The sequence below is a fragment of the Chanodichthys erythropterus genome, chromosome 19, assembly GCF_024489055.1.
Source record: "Chanodichthys erythropterus isolate Z2021 chromosome 19, ASM2448905v1, whole genome shotgun sequence".
Classification (NCBI taxonomy): domain Eukaryota; kingdom Metazoa; phylum Chordata; class Actinopteri; order Cypriniformes; family Xenocyprididae; genus Chanodichthys; species Chanodichthys erythropterus.
This window is the reverse complement of record NC_090239.1, coordinates 1,645,080-1,662,741: the sequence shown is the minus strand read 5'-3', so window position 1 is coordinate 1,662,741 and position 17,662 is coordinate 1,645,080. Positions and strand designations below refer to the sequence as shown.

The following is a 17,662-nucleotide window of genomic DNA, read 5'->3' as shown; positions in this document are numbered from 1 at the left end:
TTCAGCAAGGAAATGAATCAAAAGTGACATTTTATATTTCAAATAAATGGTGATCTTAAAAATAAAAATACATTTAAAATAAATAAATCATAAAAAAGAGAGAATAATCAAAAAAAAATATAACCACTAATAATAATCAGAAATGTTTCTTGAGCAGCAAATCATCATATCAGAATGATTTCTGAAGGATCATGTGACACTGAAGACTGGAGTAATGATGCTGAAAACAAATTAAATTAAACAAATAATTAAATAATAAGTAATAAAGAAAATCACAATTTTAGTGAAACCCTGACATATACACTAAAGTATCATGATGTGCTCATCTGATGACCTTCTTACAGTACATTATCACATATTCACACTCATCATCATCATCTCATTTCAGCAGCATCTCACGATCGCTCAGCTGAAATCACAGCTCTGTCTCTATTCCACTGTCAGTCAATCTCTCCCTCTCTCTCTCTCTCTCTCGAGGGTTATTATGGTCAAACCCCATGAGGTGAGTAATGCCAGTGATTTTTCAGGGCTCTGTGACCGCAGACAGGCCGAACCATCTTTCGCTCTCCGCTCGGAGCTGCGCTGGAGGTGTTTCCATAGAAACATGAGCACGGCGCAATTTCCGCACTATGATTTGTAGCTCACTTACAAGCTTCATAAATTTATGTAGCTCCTTCTGAAAAGCAGCCGAGAGCCTCAGAGAAAAAAAAGAAGGTGTTTGATTTAACGCAGGAGCTCTAAGCTGCCCATCCATCCAAATCCACTCGTTTTTTTGGCGTATTTATCTCATTCTGACTCCCAAAGGCCTATAATGACAGCTACAGATCGTTAGACCTTCATGTCCCAATGTATGGGGAATGTCTTGAGAGTTTTATCCACGCCAAAATGTGGCTGCACACACATTTATAATGTTAAAACACTATTACGGTGGATTCACAGTAAAAACCCTCAAATCGGTTCATTTGACCAAAGGGAGCTATTGAATTAAATTATGCAAAGCCGTGGCTGAAATGAATCAAGATCCCTGTTTCAACCTTTTTAATCTGCGCTCTCAAACAAAAGCCTTTTCTTATCCACTATCTGATGTGTGTTCAGTCCCGCTGGCCCTGTAATTACTGCCACATTAGACGGGATTTCAGACAGTAATGTATAATTGTCTGCAGGTCGTTAAGTCAATATGACATCACTAGTTTAGAGTTAATGGCCAGCAGCAGAGATATTCTCCAATAATGGATCTTTTAAGAACTCAAGGAATGAAATATTCGCTGTAAGTAGCATGAGGGATTTTAACAGAGCGGCTGAATCAAACATGTCTTGGGATAAATATGAAAAATGCAACCGCCAGAAGAACTAGACAAGAAATCAGAACTTTACGTGTTTTACACTCTCACCGGAGGGTCGAGTCTGATCTGAAAGTGTTACAGAAGCATTGCATTCATTACAAAAGCATCAGATGTCTGCATCTACACTGCGAAACATTGTTAAGCATATTTTAGTACCATTATGAATTGTTTACATTGTAATATTTTAATAATGACAATGTTCTTATTAGAGTAATGTGAATGTGAATTTTTTTGTTTGCTATAAAATACAGAAATAAAAATACTACAAAATTAAAATAAAATTAAAACACTGCATCAAACAAAAAAGTTTGTAAGTGTGTGTGCATGTGTGTGTATATATATATATATATATGTGTGTATACACACATATTTACAAACTTTTATGTTCGGCGCGATTAATTGCGATTAATTTTTTATGTTAGATGCGATTAATCGATTTGAATTTTTGTTTATTGTAAAAAACTGTAATAAAGTTTTTTAAGCGCTGCCATAATGATTAATCGTGATTAATCGCATCAAACATAAAAGTGAGTGTGTGTGTATATATATATATATATATATATATATATATATATATATATATACAAACAGATATTTACAAACTTTTATGTTAGATGCGATTAACTGATTTAAATTTTTTGTTTAATATAAAATACTGTTTTTTTTGTGCTATCAAATCGATTAATCGCATCTAACATAAAAGATTAATCGCAATTAATCGCATCTAACATAAAAGATTAATCGCAATAAATCGCATCTAACATAAAAGTTTGTAACTGTGTGTGCATATATATATATATATATGTGTGTATACACACATTTTTACAAACTTTTATGTTCGATGCGATTAATCAATTTGAATTTTTGTTTATTATAAAAAACTGTAATAGAGTTTTTTAATTGCTGTCATAATGATTAATCGTGATTAATCGCATCAAACATAAAAGTGAGTGTGTGTGTATATATATATATACACAGTATATTTATATATAAATATATATATATATATATATACACAAACAGATATTTACAAACTTTTATGTTAGATGCGATTAACTGATTTACATTTTTTGTTTACTATAAAATACTGTTTTTTTAGTGCTATCAAATTGATTATTCGCAATTAATCCCATAGAACATAAAAGTTTGTAAAAGTGTGTATATTTACAAATGTTTAATGCGATTAATTGCGATTAATCGATTTGAATTTTTTGTTTACTCTAAAATATTGTAAGACAAAGTTTTTTAAGTGCCGTCAAATCAGTTAATCGTTATTAATCACATCTGACATAAAAGTTTTTAAAAATGTGTGTGTGTGTGTGTGTGTATACACACACACACACTTAGAAATTTTTATGTTAGATGCGATTAATCATAATTAATCAATTTGACAGCACTTTTTTTTATTTGAATCAGCTTAACGGCAGTACAAAATTCTGTAAAATAAAATTCATTTAGGTTTTGTTTTCTCTGAGCAAAATATAATTTTTTATTTTTTATTTGATTTTGGTGTGAAATGTGACTTCACAATACCGAGCAGTGGAGAGTACATTACTTTACTCACTTTCATCAGAACCCTGTGGACTTTCCAGCGTACGGATGTAGTCGTCCTGATGACAAACACAAGAGAGAAACCATAATATATCACATATGTGACGTAAAACAAAACGCATTAGAAATCAGGTATTTTTCCAGGTGATTGTTGAAATGTTCTTTTGTTTTTAATAAAATTGATGAACATTTATTATACACAATATTTAACAATAAAATTCAGTTTCTACACAAATTTACAATTGTGCAAATTTACAGTGTACAACAATTTAAACATTTTTTTTCTTAGAATGGTAAGGAAACATTCCATTTTATAATTCTACATAACGTTACAGGGAATGTTACTTTTGAATGTTACTTTTGAATGTTCTCGGAACATTCTGAAACAAGCAGCAACATTTAAAAATGATCAACGAACATTTCAGAAAAAAGTTTCATGGATGATGTATAAATGAGCTAACTTTTTGAGAAGATTATTAAAGACCAGATAACTTTGAATAAACGTTCCTGGAAGAACGTTGAGAGAACCTTGCCAGAACGTTAGCCACAGTTCTGAGAATGTTGAATGGCAGTGTCAGTAAACCAGATTGGTCTGAACTCTGACACACTGAAATCACACAAACACAAAACACACAGATACCAACCTCCACTTCCTTCAGCGACGGGAGGCAGGTATGGAGAAAAGAGAGAGAAAATGAGATGTAAATTTAGAAACACAAGAAAGAGGACAGCTCTGCGCTTCATATTTGCTTTAATTGTCATCTATTAATATATGATCTGGGAGAATATGAGCCGAGGGATTTCCCGCAGGACGCAGTAAGTCTCCGGGAATTACCGAATAATAAAATCAAATAAAATAAATAATAAAATAAAAAAAGGTTCTATGGAATTATTTAATCAAAAATTAACATACTGTCATTATTTACTCATTATTATATCCTTCTAAACCTCAAAAAATACAAAAGGTGAATGTGCTTATTATGGAACTGCAGCTAAATGTCAGCTAAAATATATAAAAAAAATGTATATATAAAAAATAAAAAAGTTTTTTTTACTGAAAAAATACAAAAGGTGAATTTTTAAAGACTCTTTATTATTTCAGTCAATTTTATTTATTTTATTTAAAATAAAATAAAATATGTTTTAAGGAATCGTTTAATAAAAAAGGGTTTTTTTACACTGAAAAAAATACAAAAGGTGAATTTTTAAAGACTCTTCATGCAGATGTTTAAGTCAATTTTATTTTATTTTATTTTAAATAAAATAAAATAATAAAGGAATCATTTAATAAAAAAGGATTTTTTACACTGAAAAAATATAAAAGGTGAATTTTTTGAAGTTTATTCCAGTCAATTTAAAATAAAATAAAATAAAAAGGAAATAGGAATAGTTTAATAAAAAAGATTCTGTTTTAAAGATTTTAATTTAAGACATGCAGATGTTTTTTTTCCAGTCAGCAACCGTTTCAAGCTACAAAAGTGTCCAAAATCATTTTAAAAGTATCATAAGAGTAGTCAGAGCTGCAGCAGAGAGGATCTTTAGCAAATAGTGACTGAAAATCTGTTTTGTTTTTTCTCACAAAAAGCATCAGAAATGATTTTGTACTTCATCAAAAGTATGTACTATAAGATAATAAGATTAAGCAGTTTTAGAATAATGTGCAAAGACTAAAATGTCACAAAGAGACCAGGAACATGCATGAAAGTAATTGTGATTTCACGTTGACTCAGTACAGCTTCAAATGCTCAGGGTTTTTTCTCATGCATGAAAGCTGGAAAAACTGTAAGACGTGAGTTTGCCCTCGCAGAAGACTGAATCAAACGCTGAAGACAGAACAGTGAAAGTGTCATCAGACACAAAGAGAGCGATGGCAGCTCGACTTCAGCTCAGATTTCTCATTATAATGTTGTCGAGCTCCTGGAGCGAATCCTACTGGGAAGCTCTGCTGAAATTTAGTTCCAATAAAATTTGCATGCTTCACGCTGCGCTGGTGCTGCACATGCATACTAATCTGACATTCACACATCCGCATGTGCAGCTTCTGCCAACACAATCAATTTGTGATTTTGTAGCATTTAGGAGCTGCACTGTTCAATTAGATGCAGACAAAGCCCTCGAGAATGAGCAAAATGTAAAGCAAAGCAGAAAAGAGCAGATTGACAATAGTGCTCGATCAATATGGGTTTTTCAGCGGCTGCTGCCAGTAGTCATGTCTGGAGATCAATCTCATAATGTCCAAATATCTGCTGATTAATCAAAGTTTGGGTCAAAGTTAGCATGACTACATCAATATCTGCATCATTATGTGGATAAAAAGCTTCATTTGTCATTGACAAAAATACATAAAAATTCATTTTTACAGACCTAAAATTCAGATTTTAATTGCATGCAAAATTTCTATTAGGATTATACAGTTTGAACATAAACAAACTAAAACCAATACACTTAAGCCATAACTGACTATGTTTACGAGGATACTCGCCAATACAGGCATTTTCAAGCGCAAAGAGAGCTTAATTCAGGATTCGCACGCTGTCTGAGATGCAGCTTTCTGTGTGCGCGCTTCAGATTTTTGCTCACAGAGTAATGAATTGAGTTCCCGTTCACGTCTTCTTGAGCTTGAATACTTCAATTGGCAAGGCTTGAACTTTTGTGGCAATGCATCACTGCCCCATCAAATCACGTTTGTTCACCGTTCTCACAACAATGCATTTCATAAAAATGTAACTGGCGATTGACACCGTTTCATATACTCACCAACACCCAGGATTAAGGGATTAGTTCCATTCAGAATTCAAATTTCCTGATAATTTACTCACCCCCATGTCATCCCAGATGTTTAACCCTTGTGCATTGTTCAAATTTACTACCCTTTCGTTATGTTTGTGGATGAAAACATCCACTAAATTAAACTGCTGTAAAAATGTATCAGATAAATATTTTTTTCAAATTTTTTTGCATAAATCTGTTAATCAACCTTAGTCCTGATCAAAACTACTAAAAAATCCAGTCCACAATCACTTTTTATATTGAAAATAAGTAATTTTGTGTGTTTTTTTACCCAAATCAGTGACATCATTTCATAATCTTGGCAATAAAAGAGTAAAAATCCTCGATTTTTTTTTTAAACATTTAGTAGTTTTGATCAGGACTGAGGTTGATTAACACATTTATGCAAAAAAAATAAAAATAAATATTTATCTGATACATTTTTACAGCAGTTCAATTTAGTGGATGTTTTCATAACGAAAGGGTAGTAAATTTGCCCACAGTGTACTGTTGAGTTTTTGAAAAATTTCAAAGCATTTTCCCAAAATATGTATCAAAATAAGATTAGTCACCAAAAATCATTCCATTTGCTGAAACATGGAGAAAGTTATGGCCAAATTAAGACTCAAAAATACCCCGTAGTGGATGAAAACATCCCCAACAGCACATAAGGGTTAAGTCTTTTTTTCTTCAGTCCAAAAGAAATGAGGAAAACATTCCAGGTTCCCTTTCGAGGGAACTCGCACTGCGTCCCGAAGGGGGCGCTATGGGAACGCCCTCAGCGTGAATGCGTCTGATGCACGTGTGTCAACTAGTCCAATGGCGAGAGTGAACGTCACCGGCGGGTGACGTCACGACCAGGAAAGTATAAATACACATCCGGAAAGACTGGCTTCAGCTTTTGTGCCTCAGCAAAGCGCTCTGTGTTAAACTGTCTCTGTCTATTTATTGTTGTTTGTCCTCAAGCATTATATATATTCTAGACAGAAGCTTATTGGCGAGCAAATAGCAACTTGAGTCATGTGTGCTTCCCTGCCCTCGCCACTGTACGAGTGGGGATACACGCGATTCATGTGTTGTTTGTTTTAGAGCAGAGCATGCACGTCAGTTCTTGTAAAAAAAGGGGATCTGACAGTGTTCATTCATTTTTCCCGATGTGATGCACTATCGAGATTTTTAGCTCTGCACCTCTTGGCTTTTTTCTCGAGGGAATAAAGTCTTAAGCAATAAAGAATCTATGGCCTTGGATCAAGCGTTTGCCGAGGCAACGCATTGATTTCGGGTCTGCAAACTGCAATAAAGATTCTAGTGGCTCTCATCTCGCGTCTGCCGAGGCGACGCGTAGATTTCGAGTCTGCAAACTGCAATAAAGAATCTAGTGGCACGGATCTCGCGGCTGCCGAGGCGACGCGCAGATTTCGTGTCTGCAAACTGCAATTAAGATTCTAGTGGCTCTGATCTCGCGTCTGCCGAGGCGACGCTTAGATTTCGAGTCTGCAAACTGCATTAAAGAATCTAATGGCTCTGATCTCGCGTCTGCCGAGGCGACGCTTAGATTTCGAGTCTGCAAACTGCAATTAAGATTCTAGTAGCTCTGATCTCGCGTCTGCCGAGGCGACGCTCAGATTTCGAGTCTGCAAACTGCATTAAAGAATCTAATGGCTCTGATCTCGCGTCTGCCGAGGCGACGCTTAGATTTCGAGTCTGCAAACTGCAATAAAGAATCTAGTGGCACGGATCTCGCGTCTGCCGAGGCGACGCGTAGATTTCGTGTCTGCAAACTGCAATAAAGATTCTAGTGGCTCTGATCTAGCGTGTTTGCCGAGGCAACGCGTAGATTAGGGTGTGCAGACAGCAGTTATAAATATTAAACCAATCATTCAGACCGTGTACACTTGTCTGGTGGTTCATTGATCCATTTAATTTGAGGAATTAAATGGGATATTGCCTGGTTTTAAAAAAAAAAGCTATATGTCTGCACTAATAACTCTTTATTTAGACTTTCATCCAGACCGTTGTTACCTGTCTGGTTGATATGTGACTGCATTTAATTTTGAGAGATTAAATGTGATTTGATGTGTGTATGGCCTGTATGGCCTATATGCCTATATATACATACATACTATATTTAGCATTTCTTTCAGACCATATTAACGTGTCTGATAGATCATTTGTTGCATTTAATTTTGAGGAATTAAATGGACAGTTGGCTGTAATTTAATTTTGAGAAATTAAAATAATACATATTTATCTGACTTTAAGTAGTTAGATTCATGTATTAGTTCAGCCTTTCATGTAGATCCTGACGCCTGTGGTGTTAGGCTTCTTGGGGCAGCCCCCTGCGGGGTGGAGCGTGTACACCTCAGTATACGGTGCCCGTGCCACTTCGTTGCCCTCAGGGGACCGATCTGCCAACCCCATCACTCTTAGTGCTCTGGGGTGCAGCGGTTTCCAGCAAGCTTTGATTCAGCGCTCACTCGACGCTGCATCAGGTTCGCACCCTCTGAGGAGGGTCGAAAAGCAGTCATATGGGTTATTTCCTGCCAGTGTATTTCAGGTCACCAAAGTGGCTGCTCTAGGTATACCAGAGACCAGTCTTGAGAGGCTGGTTCCCTTTTGTGGTTTTTCTGGCAGAGTTGAGGCTTCTGCCAAAGATGTATCTCAATGGGCGGGCTCTGGTAATGGAGCAAAAAGTAAACTCTTTTGCGAAAGGAGCTACAAAATGGGTTCCTCCTCCCAGCAGAGAGTTAGGGTTTTTAGGGCCGCTACTGTTTTGTTCCAAAGAAGGATGGAGAGTTGCATCCTATATTAGATCTTAATCATTTGAATCAGTCAGTCAGGAGACTTAGGTTCAAAATGTTGACTCTAAACCAGATCTGAGGACTGGTTTGTCATGATAGTTCTAAAGGGTGCATACTTCCATGTCTCCATCCTTCTACAGCATAGGAAGTTCCTCGGGTTTGCTTTCAGGGGCAAAGTATACCTATATTAGGTTCTTCCATTTGGTCTAGATCCATCACCCCACACGTTCATGGAATGCGTAGATGCAGCTCTGGCCTTGCTCAGGCTGCAGGGCACACGCATTATGAACTGATAAGATGACTGGCTAATATTAGCGCAGTCGGAACAGATGGTCAGTTCAACATTGAGATGTTGTTCTTGCTCATAAAAAATTGGGGTTGTGGCTGAACGCCAAGAAGAGTGTGCTTTCTCCATTACAGAGAACCACCTTCCTGGGCATGGTATGGATTCAGTGACGCTGGGGCCGTTCTGTCGCCCACTTGTATTGCTGCAATCTTTTCAGTCACACAGGAGATATAACTAGGCCAGTCACTCACTGTAAAACTGATGACCAACGGTGATACCTTTTGGCCTGCTGTTCATGAGACCCTTACAGTGGTGGTTCAGGACCAAGGGTTTTCCCTGAGGGGGAATCCACTTCCTATGATCAAGATCACGCAGCGGTGTCTCCGCGCCTTGGTTATATGGAGGAAAAGTTGGTTCCTGTCCCAGGGACCTGTGTTAGGAGCTTAATATCATTGAGTCACTCTCATGGTAGATGTTTCTCTCACAGGCTGGGGAGTGGTAATGGAAGGCCGCTCAGCTCAAGGGCTGTTGAGGAGTCATCATCTTTCGTGGCACTAATTGCCTGAAGATGATGGCGGGCTTCAATGCGTTGGAGTTCTTCCTTCCAGACCTGAGAGGTCATCGAGCTGTCTGGGAAAACAGACAATTCATCGATGGTCTCTTATATAATTCAACAGGGGGGTTTGCGTTTGCGCCCACTATCTGGCGCACCAGATCCTCCTGTGGTCCCTGGGGAAGATGCTCTCCTCGAGAGCAATCTTATTTCAGGGACCTACAGTATAGGAGCAGACATCCTGTCGAGACAGGGGCTGAGGCCAGGGGTATGGAGACTTCACCCCAAAGTGGTGAAGCTCATTTGGGAGATTTATAGCTACGTGAAGGTGGATCTTTCGCGTCTCAGGATACGACACACTGTCCACTGTGGTTATCCCTTACACATCCAGTTCCTCTTGGACTGGATGCCATGGTACAGACATGGCCGAGGCTACGTCTGTACGTTTTTTCCCCCCAATTGTTCTGCTCCCAGGAGTTCTGGACAAAATTCGCCGGTAAGGGATAAGTCTACTGCTAGTAGCGCCTTACTGGCCAAGTCGGATATGGTTCTTGGACCTTGTGTCTCTCCTTGACGGCTCTCCCTCGGAGATTCCGATCAGGAGAGACCTATCTCATGCGACGGGCCTGATTTTTCACCCCGCCCAGAAGTATTCAACCTGTGGGTTTGGCCCCTGAGGGGGCCCAACTCATAGTATCTGGTCTCTCAACCGAGGTTGTGGTGACCATACTTTACTCAGAACTCCAACCACAAGGAAACTATCCTCGTATTGGATTGTACCTCGTTGGTACAATTGTGGGGAATAACCCTTTGAGGTATCGTTTCCTTCGTGGCACTCTGAGGCTGAGGCCTGCAACATGCACTAGGGTTCCTGCTTGGGAGTTGGCCTTTATGTTGGAAGGCTTATCTGCAGCTCCATTTGAGCCGCTTGATTCTGTTTATACTGTTTTCCTCCTTGCCATTTCTTCCCTAAAAGAGTAGGAGACCTTCAGGCCATATCTGTATCCCCTACGTGCCTTGAGTGTGCACCAGGGGTGGTCAAAGTGTTCCTTTACCCTACCGGGTTATATACCTTTGGTTCTGACCAATATGACATGGCCTATAGTGCTGCAAGCTTTCTGTCCTCTGTTCTTAGATCCAGACCAGGAAAAGTGGATTCTTGTGTGTCCAGTGTGAGCACTGGACACCTGATATCCACAGAGCTGCCCTGTGGAGGATCTCAGATCAACTGTTTGTTTGGTCCGCGCCCTTAGGGGTCTCCCTGCGTCCATACAATTGGTTAGCAAGTGGATAGTTGAGACTATATCACTTGCGTATGAGGTCTCCGGCCAGCAGTATTCACTGTCTGCCAGAGCTCGCTCTACTAGGAGTATGGCGGCCTCCAAGGCCTTGATGTTGGGGGTTTTCCTCAAGGAAGTCTGTGATGTGGCGGGCTGATCCTCGCCACTCACGTTGTGAGATGATGTATCTCGACCTGGATGCAGCTCCAGGCTCTTCAGTGCTCTTGTCTTAGTGTGCCACAGTTTCACACAGACAGGCATTTTGGAATTATGGCGTTTTGGGATATCGTTCCCATAGCGCCCCCTTCGGGACGCAGTGCGAGTTCCCTCGAAAGGGAACGTCTCAGGTTATGACTATAACCATAGTTCCCTGAGAGAGGGAACGAGACACTGCGTCGCGTTGCCATACTCCCTGCATCCCTGTGATCGATTTGCTTCGGCAGTTTAAGCTGAAGCCAGTCTTTCCGGATGTGTATTTATACTTTCCTGGTCGTGACGTCACCCGCCGGTGACGTTCACTCTCGCCATTGGACTAGTTGACACACGTGCATCAGACGCATTCACGCTGAGGGCGTTCCCATAGCGCCCCCTTCGGGACGCAGTGTCTCGTTCCCTCTCTCAGGGAACTATGGTTATAGTCATAACCTGAGACGATTTTTCTCCATATAGTGGACTTCACTGGGGTTCAACGGGTCCAAATGTCAGTTTCAGTGCAGCTTCAAAGAGCTCTACATGATCCCAGACGAGGAATAAGAGTCTTATCTAGAGAAACCATCACTCATTTTCTAAAAAAAAGTTACAATTATATAATTTTTAACCACAAATGCTCATCTTGCACTGCTCTGTGATGCTCCATGCATGACGTAATCACATTGGTGACATAGGTGGAAGTACCGATCCAGTGTTTACAAAGCGAACGTGCAAAGACTAAGTGAAACGCCTTTTACAAAAAAAGGTAAAACAACGATGTCAGACGATTTTAAAGCTGGAGGAGAAAATGAGATCTACCGCGATACTTCCGCCTACAGCTGCACTGAAACTGACATTAGGACCTTCAACCCGTTGAACCCCAGTGAAGTCCACTATATGGAGAAAAATCCTGGAATGTTTTCCTCATTTCTTTTTGACTGAAGAAAGAACGACATGAACATCTTAGATGACATGGAGATTAGTAAATTATCAGGAAATTTTAATTCTGAAGTGAACTAATCTTGCAATTTTATGCCCTGTATGTATGACTGACAATTATGCATCACATTAAGTTTATTAGTTTGTTTATGTACAACAAATTGTATATGCAATTCAAAACATAAATCTTACATTTAGCTCTAAATATTGTGAAACTGTGCATGGAACTAAAAAATTACAAATGGTCTGTTTGTACATCAAGATTTCCTCGATGATGATCTAAAGACTGCGTCCCGCTGATTGACAAAATCAGAGCTGACTGACGGGCCGATGACCCAGCAGCTTCTGTAATGAAACCCTGTCCACAAATCGCAGCACTCCACAAATTGCTTTGGCAGTGGAGACGCTACATGTCACTCCTCAAGCCTCAAAAGTGCCTCTCTGCCTGTCAGTCTGTGATCTGTGAAGTGGGAAGGACTGTTTCTCCCCAAACGCTTCTCTCTGCAGTAATGCGTTTTGTTTTATTTTATTGTGGTTTCATTCTCAGAGAAAGCATATTTTTGTGGCTGATTAGCTCTGCTCCAAAACAGAACAACTCGTGTTGCTTTCTACAGCTCATTTGCATTTAAAGGGACACACAATTTTAATAATTTAAAGAACCTTTTCCCATGATAAACAACGTTTTGTGGAATGGAAGATAAAGGTTCTTCATGGAACCATCAATGCCAATAAAAGAACCTTTGTTTTTAAGAATGTAAGAACTTTCTTGCCTGTTGCAATGAATACAATGCACAAACATACATTCTAATTTGGCCAAAAGAAGTCTCAAATGCCGACGTTTGGTCAAACCCTAAAGCCGCATCACATGCATACTCGTGCACTGTAATGCACTGCAACAAAAGTATCTTTAGGAGCAGCCTTAATGTCCTAAAATGTCTTAAAATGCTGTCTATATGTGTCTCACTACATTTCAGAATCTCTCTGAAACACAACCCTGAGCTCTGTCAAAATTGCTGAGTTTTTTGCTTTCTTTCACTCACTATTTTTGTTCTCTATGCGGTCTCGCTCTTGCAGTTCTGCCATTTACTGACAGACATGCCTGAGAAATAAAAGACTCGCCACTGCATCCTGTCAGAAATGCATTAAGGCTCTTCACAGAACGTGGTTTCATATCAGTCCAGCCATATGAGCACCATGAAACTGGACATTTGCTTCAGTCAAGCGTGTGTCGGTCTCCTCCTGGGCAGAATCCAAACAACCTCCGGCCCGCGGCTCTTATCGTGTGGCCAGAATAAATGGATATCACAGACCGAGGCTGCCAGCTGCCAGTCGAGTTTCACTTCCAACCCCACAGGAACAAGAGAGTAAACACAGTCACCTGTCCAGAACACTCCAGATCATCATTAACATTTGTACAAAGTCTGTGAAATGAATCAATTCAAAAGAGCAACTATGACAGAAGAAAACGGACATATTTCACCCCGATAATCCCACTTATAATGTTAATCCCACTTAAATTTTAAAGTTAATAACTGGAATTGCAAATAAAAATAAAAAATAAATTAAACCTACATTTTATTTATATTAACTAATAAAATGACAAAAGCACATAATGAAATTACTAAAAGTTAAACTAAAATTCAAATGAACACTAAAATTATAAAAATAAAAGCTACACTCTAAAAAATGCTGGGTGAAAAAAAAACCCAAGATGGGTTGAAAATGGACAAATGGACCACGATCTTGGGTCAGGCGTAACAACCCAGCGTTTGGGTAGTTTTTGCATTACCCAGCTCCTGGGTCAGACGTAACAACCCAGCGTTTGGGTGGTTTGGGTGGTTTGGGTGGTTTGTGCGTTACCCAGCTCCTGGGTCAGGCATAACAACCCAGCGTTTGGGTAGTTTTTGCATTACCCAGCTCCTGGGTCAGACGTAACAACCCAGCGTTTGGGTAGTTTTTGCATTACCCAGCTCCTGGGTCAGACGTAACAACCCAGCGTTTGGGTGGTTTGTGCGTTACCCAGCTCCTGGGTCAGACGTAACAACCCAGCGTTTGGGTGGTTTGTGCGTTACCCAGCTCCTGGGTCAGGCATAACAACCCAGCGTTTGGGTAGTTTTTGCGTTACCCAGCTCCTGGGTCAGACGTAACAACCCAGCGTTTGGGTGGTTTGTGCGTTACCCAGCTCCTGGGTCAGGCATAACAACCCAGCGTTTGGGTAGTTTTTGCGTTACCCAGCTCCTGGGTCAGACGTAACATCCAGTGTTTGGGTGGTTTGTGCGTTACCCAGCTCCTGGGTCAGGCATAACAACCCAGCGTTTGGGTGGTTTGTGCGTTACCCAGCTCCTGGGTCAGGCATAACAACCCAGCGTTTGGGTAGTTTTTGCGTTACCCAGCTCCTGGGTCAGACGTAACAACCCAGCGTTTGGGTGGTTTGTGCGTTACCCAGCTCCTGGGTCAGGCATAACAACCCAGCGTTTGGGTAGTTTTTGCGTTACCCAGCTCCTGGGTCAGACGTAACATCCAGTGTTTGGGTGGTTTGTGCATTACCCAGCTCCTGGGTCAGGCATAACAACCCAGCGTTTGGGTAGTTTTTGCGTTACCCAGCTCCTGGGTCAGGCGTAACATCCAGTGTTTGGGTGGTTTGTGCGTTACCCAGCTCCTGGGTCAGACGTAACAACCCAGCGTTTGGGTAGTTTTTGCGTTACCCAGCTCCTGGGTCAGGCGTAACATCCAGCGTTTGGGTAGTTTTTGCGTTACCCAGCTCCTGGGTCAGGCGTAACATTCAGCGTTTGGGTAGTTTTTGCGTTACCCAGCTCCTGGGTCAGGCGTAACATCCAGCGTTTGGGTAGTTTTTGCGTTACCCAGCTCCTGGGTCAGGCGTAACATCCTGCGTTTGGGTAGTTTTTGCGTTACCCAGCTCCTGGGTCAGGCGTAACATTCAGCGTTTGGGTAGTTTTTGCGTTACCCAGCTCCTGGGTCAGGCGTAACATTCAGCGTTTGGGTAGTTTTTGCGTTACCCAGCTCCTGGTTCAGGCGTAACAACCCAGTGTTTTTTAGAGTGTGATCATTTTTAGAGTTTACATGATTTCCACAACATTCAAGCCCATTAATCACATTTTCTTCATGCAAAATACATATATTTGTTGTTATTTTGGGGTAAAATATGACCTTTCTTGACAGAGATTCTGTTTGGGAAGTTTATTGTTAAAGTTTATCACATGAAACATACTGTTCCAAATTCTATTTTTATTTCTATGTAATTCTGCAGGAAACACTGACTCTGCTCATCCAACACTTTGCCCTGAAGAACTGCAGAACAACCATCAAACTGAATCTGGCTGCAGGAGGTCCGTCATTAAAGTGAGAACAAAGACTTTCTTTAAAACATCATTATCCACTGAAGCGGTCTCATCCGGAGGGTAACGCGTCTTTAACTCGAACACATAAAACAGAAAGACTTCCTGCGCCCACTGTGTCAGAGAAGACAAGGATATAAAAGACTTTCAGGAGAACAGAGGAAGCGCTCTGTTATTAGGTTTGATATTCCGAAGAGATGCGCGCTCACGTCACACATGATTTACGATTCTTCAAAAGATGCAATACCTGGAGATCCATCTGTGTCTCACGACTTCAGTCGGAGATCATATCTCCGCCTTAAATTATTCCCTGCTATCAGAAACCCGATCTGACACCCGAGAGGGTTTCAAATGAAGTCTTTCAGAAGGCTACGATCTGAACGCTTACACACTGCTCACAAAAATCAACAACAAAGACTTTCACTGTCAAAAGAACAGCAGCTCGGTCCAGTAAAAAGACTCCAGCACATGTTGACATAACATCAGCTGTGACTGGCTTTCAACGAATCAAAAACTCCATTATACTGCACTGCAAAAAAATTGTTTTGCCACTCTTAGAAGGAAAGGTTTTATATGGAACCTCAACCCATTGGTCCTCTTTGGTCAAAAATGAGCCAAAAATTTTTACGTTTTGACATTTAAATTTTTTTTGCTTCATTAGAATGGGATGACACTTGGTGACTTTTGCCGCATAAGCTATGTGAACACACAAAAACATAATGGACATGATTCACAAACACTATTATAAACACAAATGAACTTGGTTGGCTGTGACAATATGGTAAAATTGAGCCAAAAGACACAAATAAAAGGTTGAAATCAGATCAGACCCATATTTATTAGGCTGTGATAAAACATACTTGTTCATTGTAGTTATATTTTTATTGAATTTTGATGTTATGTGTAACAAAATTTTCTCCTCTGTGTTCAGGTTTGACTGCAGTAAAATAAATGCAAAAACTGACACTTCAAATCAACATTTCAAAAAAAAAAAAAAAAAAAAATCTAAACCTTGACAAAAAGTAGTCTAAATCCAAATCCACAACTTAATAAAAATAAGTATTTATGTCTAAAAACCCTTAGAGAATTTAAAAGCCAATTTATATAGAACTATACAGACATCTAGTGGTTACACCATGGTATTACAGATGGGTTTTTTTTTTACTCCCACCAGATGGCACTAATATTCCTTTAAAAAAAATTGGATTTTAAATGCATTGTCTCTATTTTAACATGGAATACTGCTTTAATTGAAAAATGGGCCTAATTTAAAAATATATTTAAAAAAAAAAAAGTGTATTATTTTCGATGGGGAAAAACAGCTAATAAAAATTGTATAAATATTGCAGAGTTTCATAAAATACCCTAAACATTTTAAATAATAATCAAAAAATATTATTGAACAAAAATATATTACGTTGGTTTTCCTGAAAAACAAAAAAGTTACATTTCAAGGCTTCGGTCACTTTTGATTGTGAAATAACCATCTTGGAACCTTCCCATCATGTGGTCATTTTCTGAGCTTAGTTTTAGTTTCAACTCATTTTTTATTTTCATTCAATTTTATGAATTAAACAGCTCATAAACATACTTTATCACTAGAAAATATTTAAGTAACCTGTTGAACATGAAAGTATTGTATTTTTCTTTATACAGAACCTTTTTGGAATAAAGTGTTATTTAAAATTAAGTTAAGAACCCTAGAGTTCTATATAGAACGTTTCCAAGTACAAATATCTACACATTCTTAAATCAAAATTAATTTACTGTAGAAGAAGATGGCTTTAGATATTGTTTTTCAGAAAAAATCATCAAAATGAAGTGAAACAAAAAGAAATCATGTACCTGAAAAACAACAAAACTGTTTAATGGAAAGATGACCCTTGAAATACTTGACAGTAAAAAAAGCATGCATGTTAAGCATGTTCAACAGGAACACACTGACCAAACATTCATGTTTGCTTATGCATATATTTCCAGATTGCTTTTGCATTATATTTCCATATGTTTCTGCTTCTGTAACAGCTGAGCCTGATATCGGCAAAACCATTACCGTCTGTCTCAAGAAATATTAACAAGCTCTCTCACACAAACACATATAAATCTGGCCGCTCAAAAGCAAAGCTGTTTCTTGCATATGCATTGAATCAAACTGATGTGAATCATTGTGTGTTTGTTTACTATCCATTGCTTACTAAATGATGCATTTCAACAATATCCCTTCTCTATGCAGAAACATGATAAAACTCAACAGGCATAGACCTTAACAACATCAATCCTGGCGCTTAATGACAAGTACATTTTTATATTTTCATTGCATGTGTAAAAATCAACGGAAACTGCATATGTACATAAATCTGGACTGAAAAATATAGCTGGCTTGGTATTGAGAAAGAAGCAAAACTGAAAGAAAGTCACCATGAAATTAAAATTTGTCCTATTTATTTTCTAAACTCATGTTCCTGGAGTTATTGTGAATAATTCCATCAGTGCAAGTTATTTAAAAAAAAATAAATAAATAAAAAATAATCGCCTTCATAATCTTTTATCAAAAGAATTTTTCTTTTCTGTTGAAGTCACAAGTTCATCTTACTT

The 17,662-nt window shown here is 38.9% G+C and overlaps 1 protein-coding gene across 5 annotated transcripts in view; it reads right to left on the bottom strand.

Annotated features, from left to right (window-relative positions):
- LOC137007437 (testican-2-like) overlaps positions 1–17,662 on the bottom strand; it is a 67,164-nt gene that overhangs the window by 18,072 nt on the left and 31,430 nt on the right. For all 5 annotated transcript variants that reach the window (XM_067368883.1, XM_067368887.1, XM_067368886.1 and 2 more), the window contains one exon: positions 2,908–2,953. In XM_067368883.1, coding sequence (XP_067224984.1) covers positions 2,908–2,953 — 46 coding nt within the window. The remainder of the gene's footprint in view (positions 1–2,907; positions 2,954–17,662) is intronic.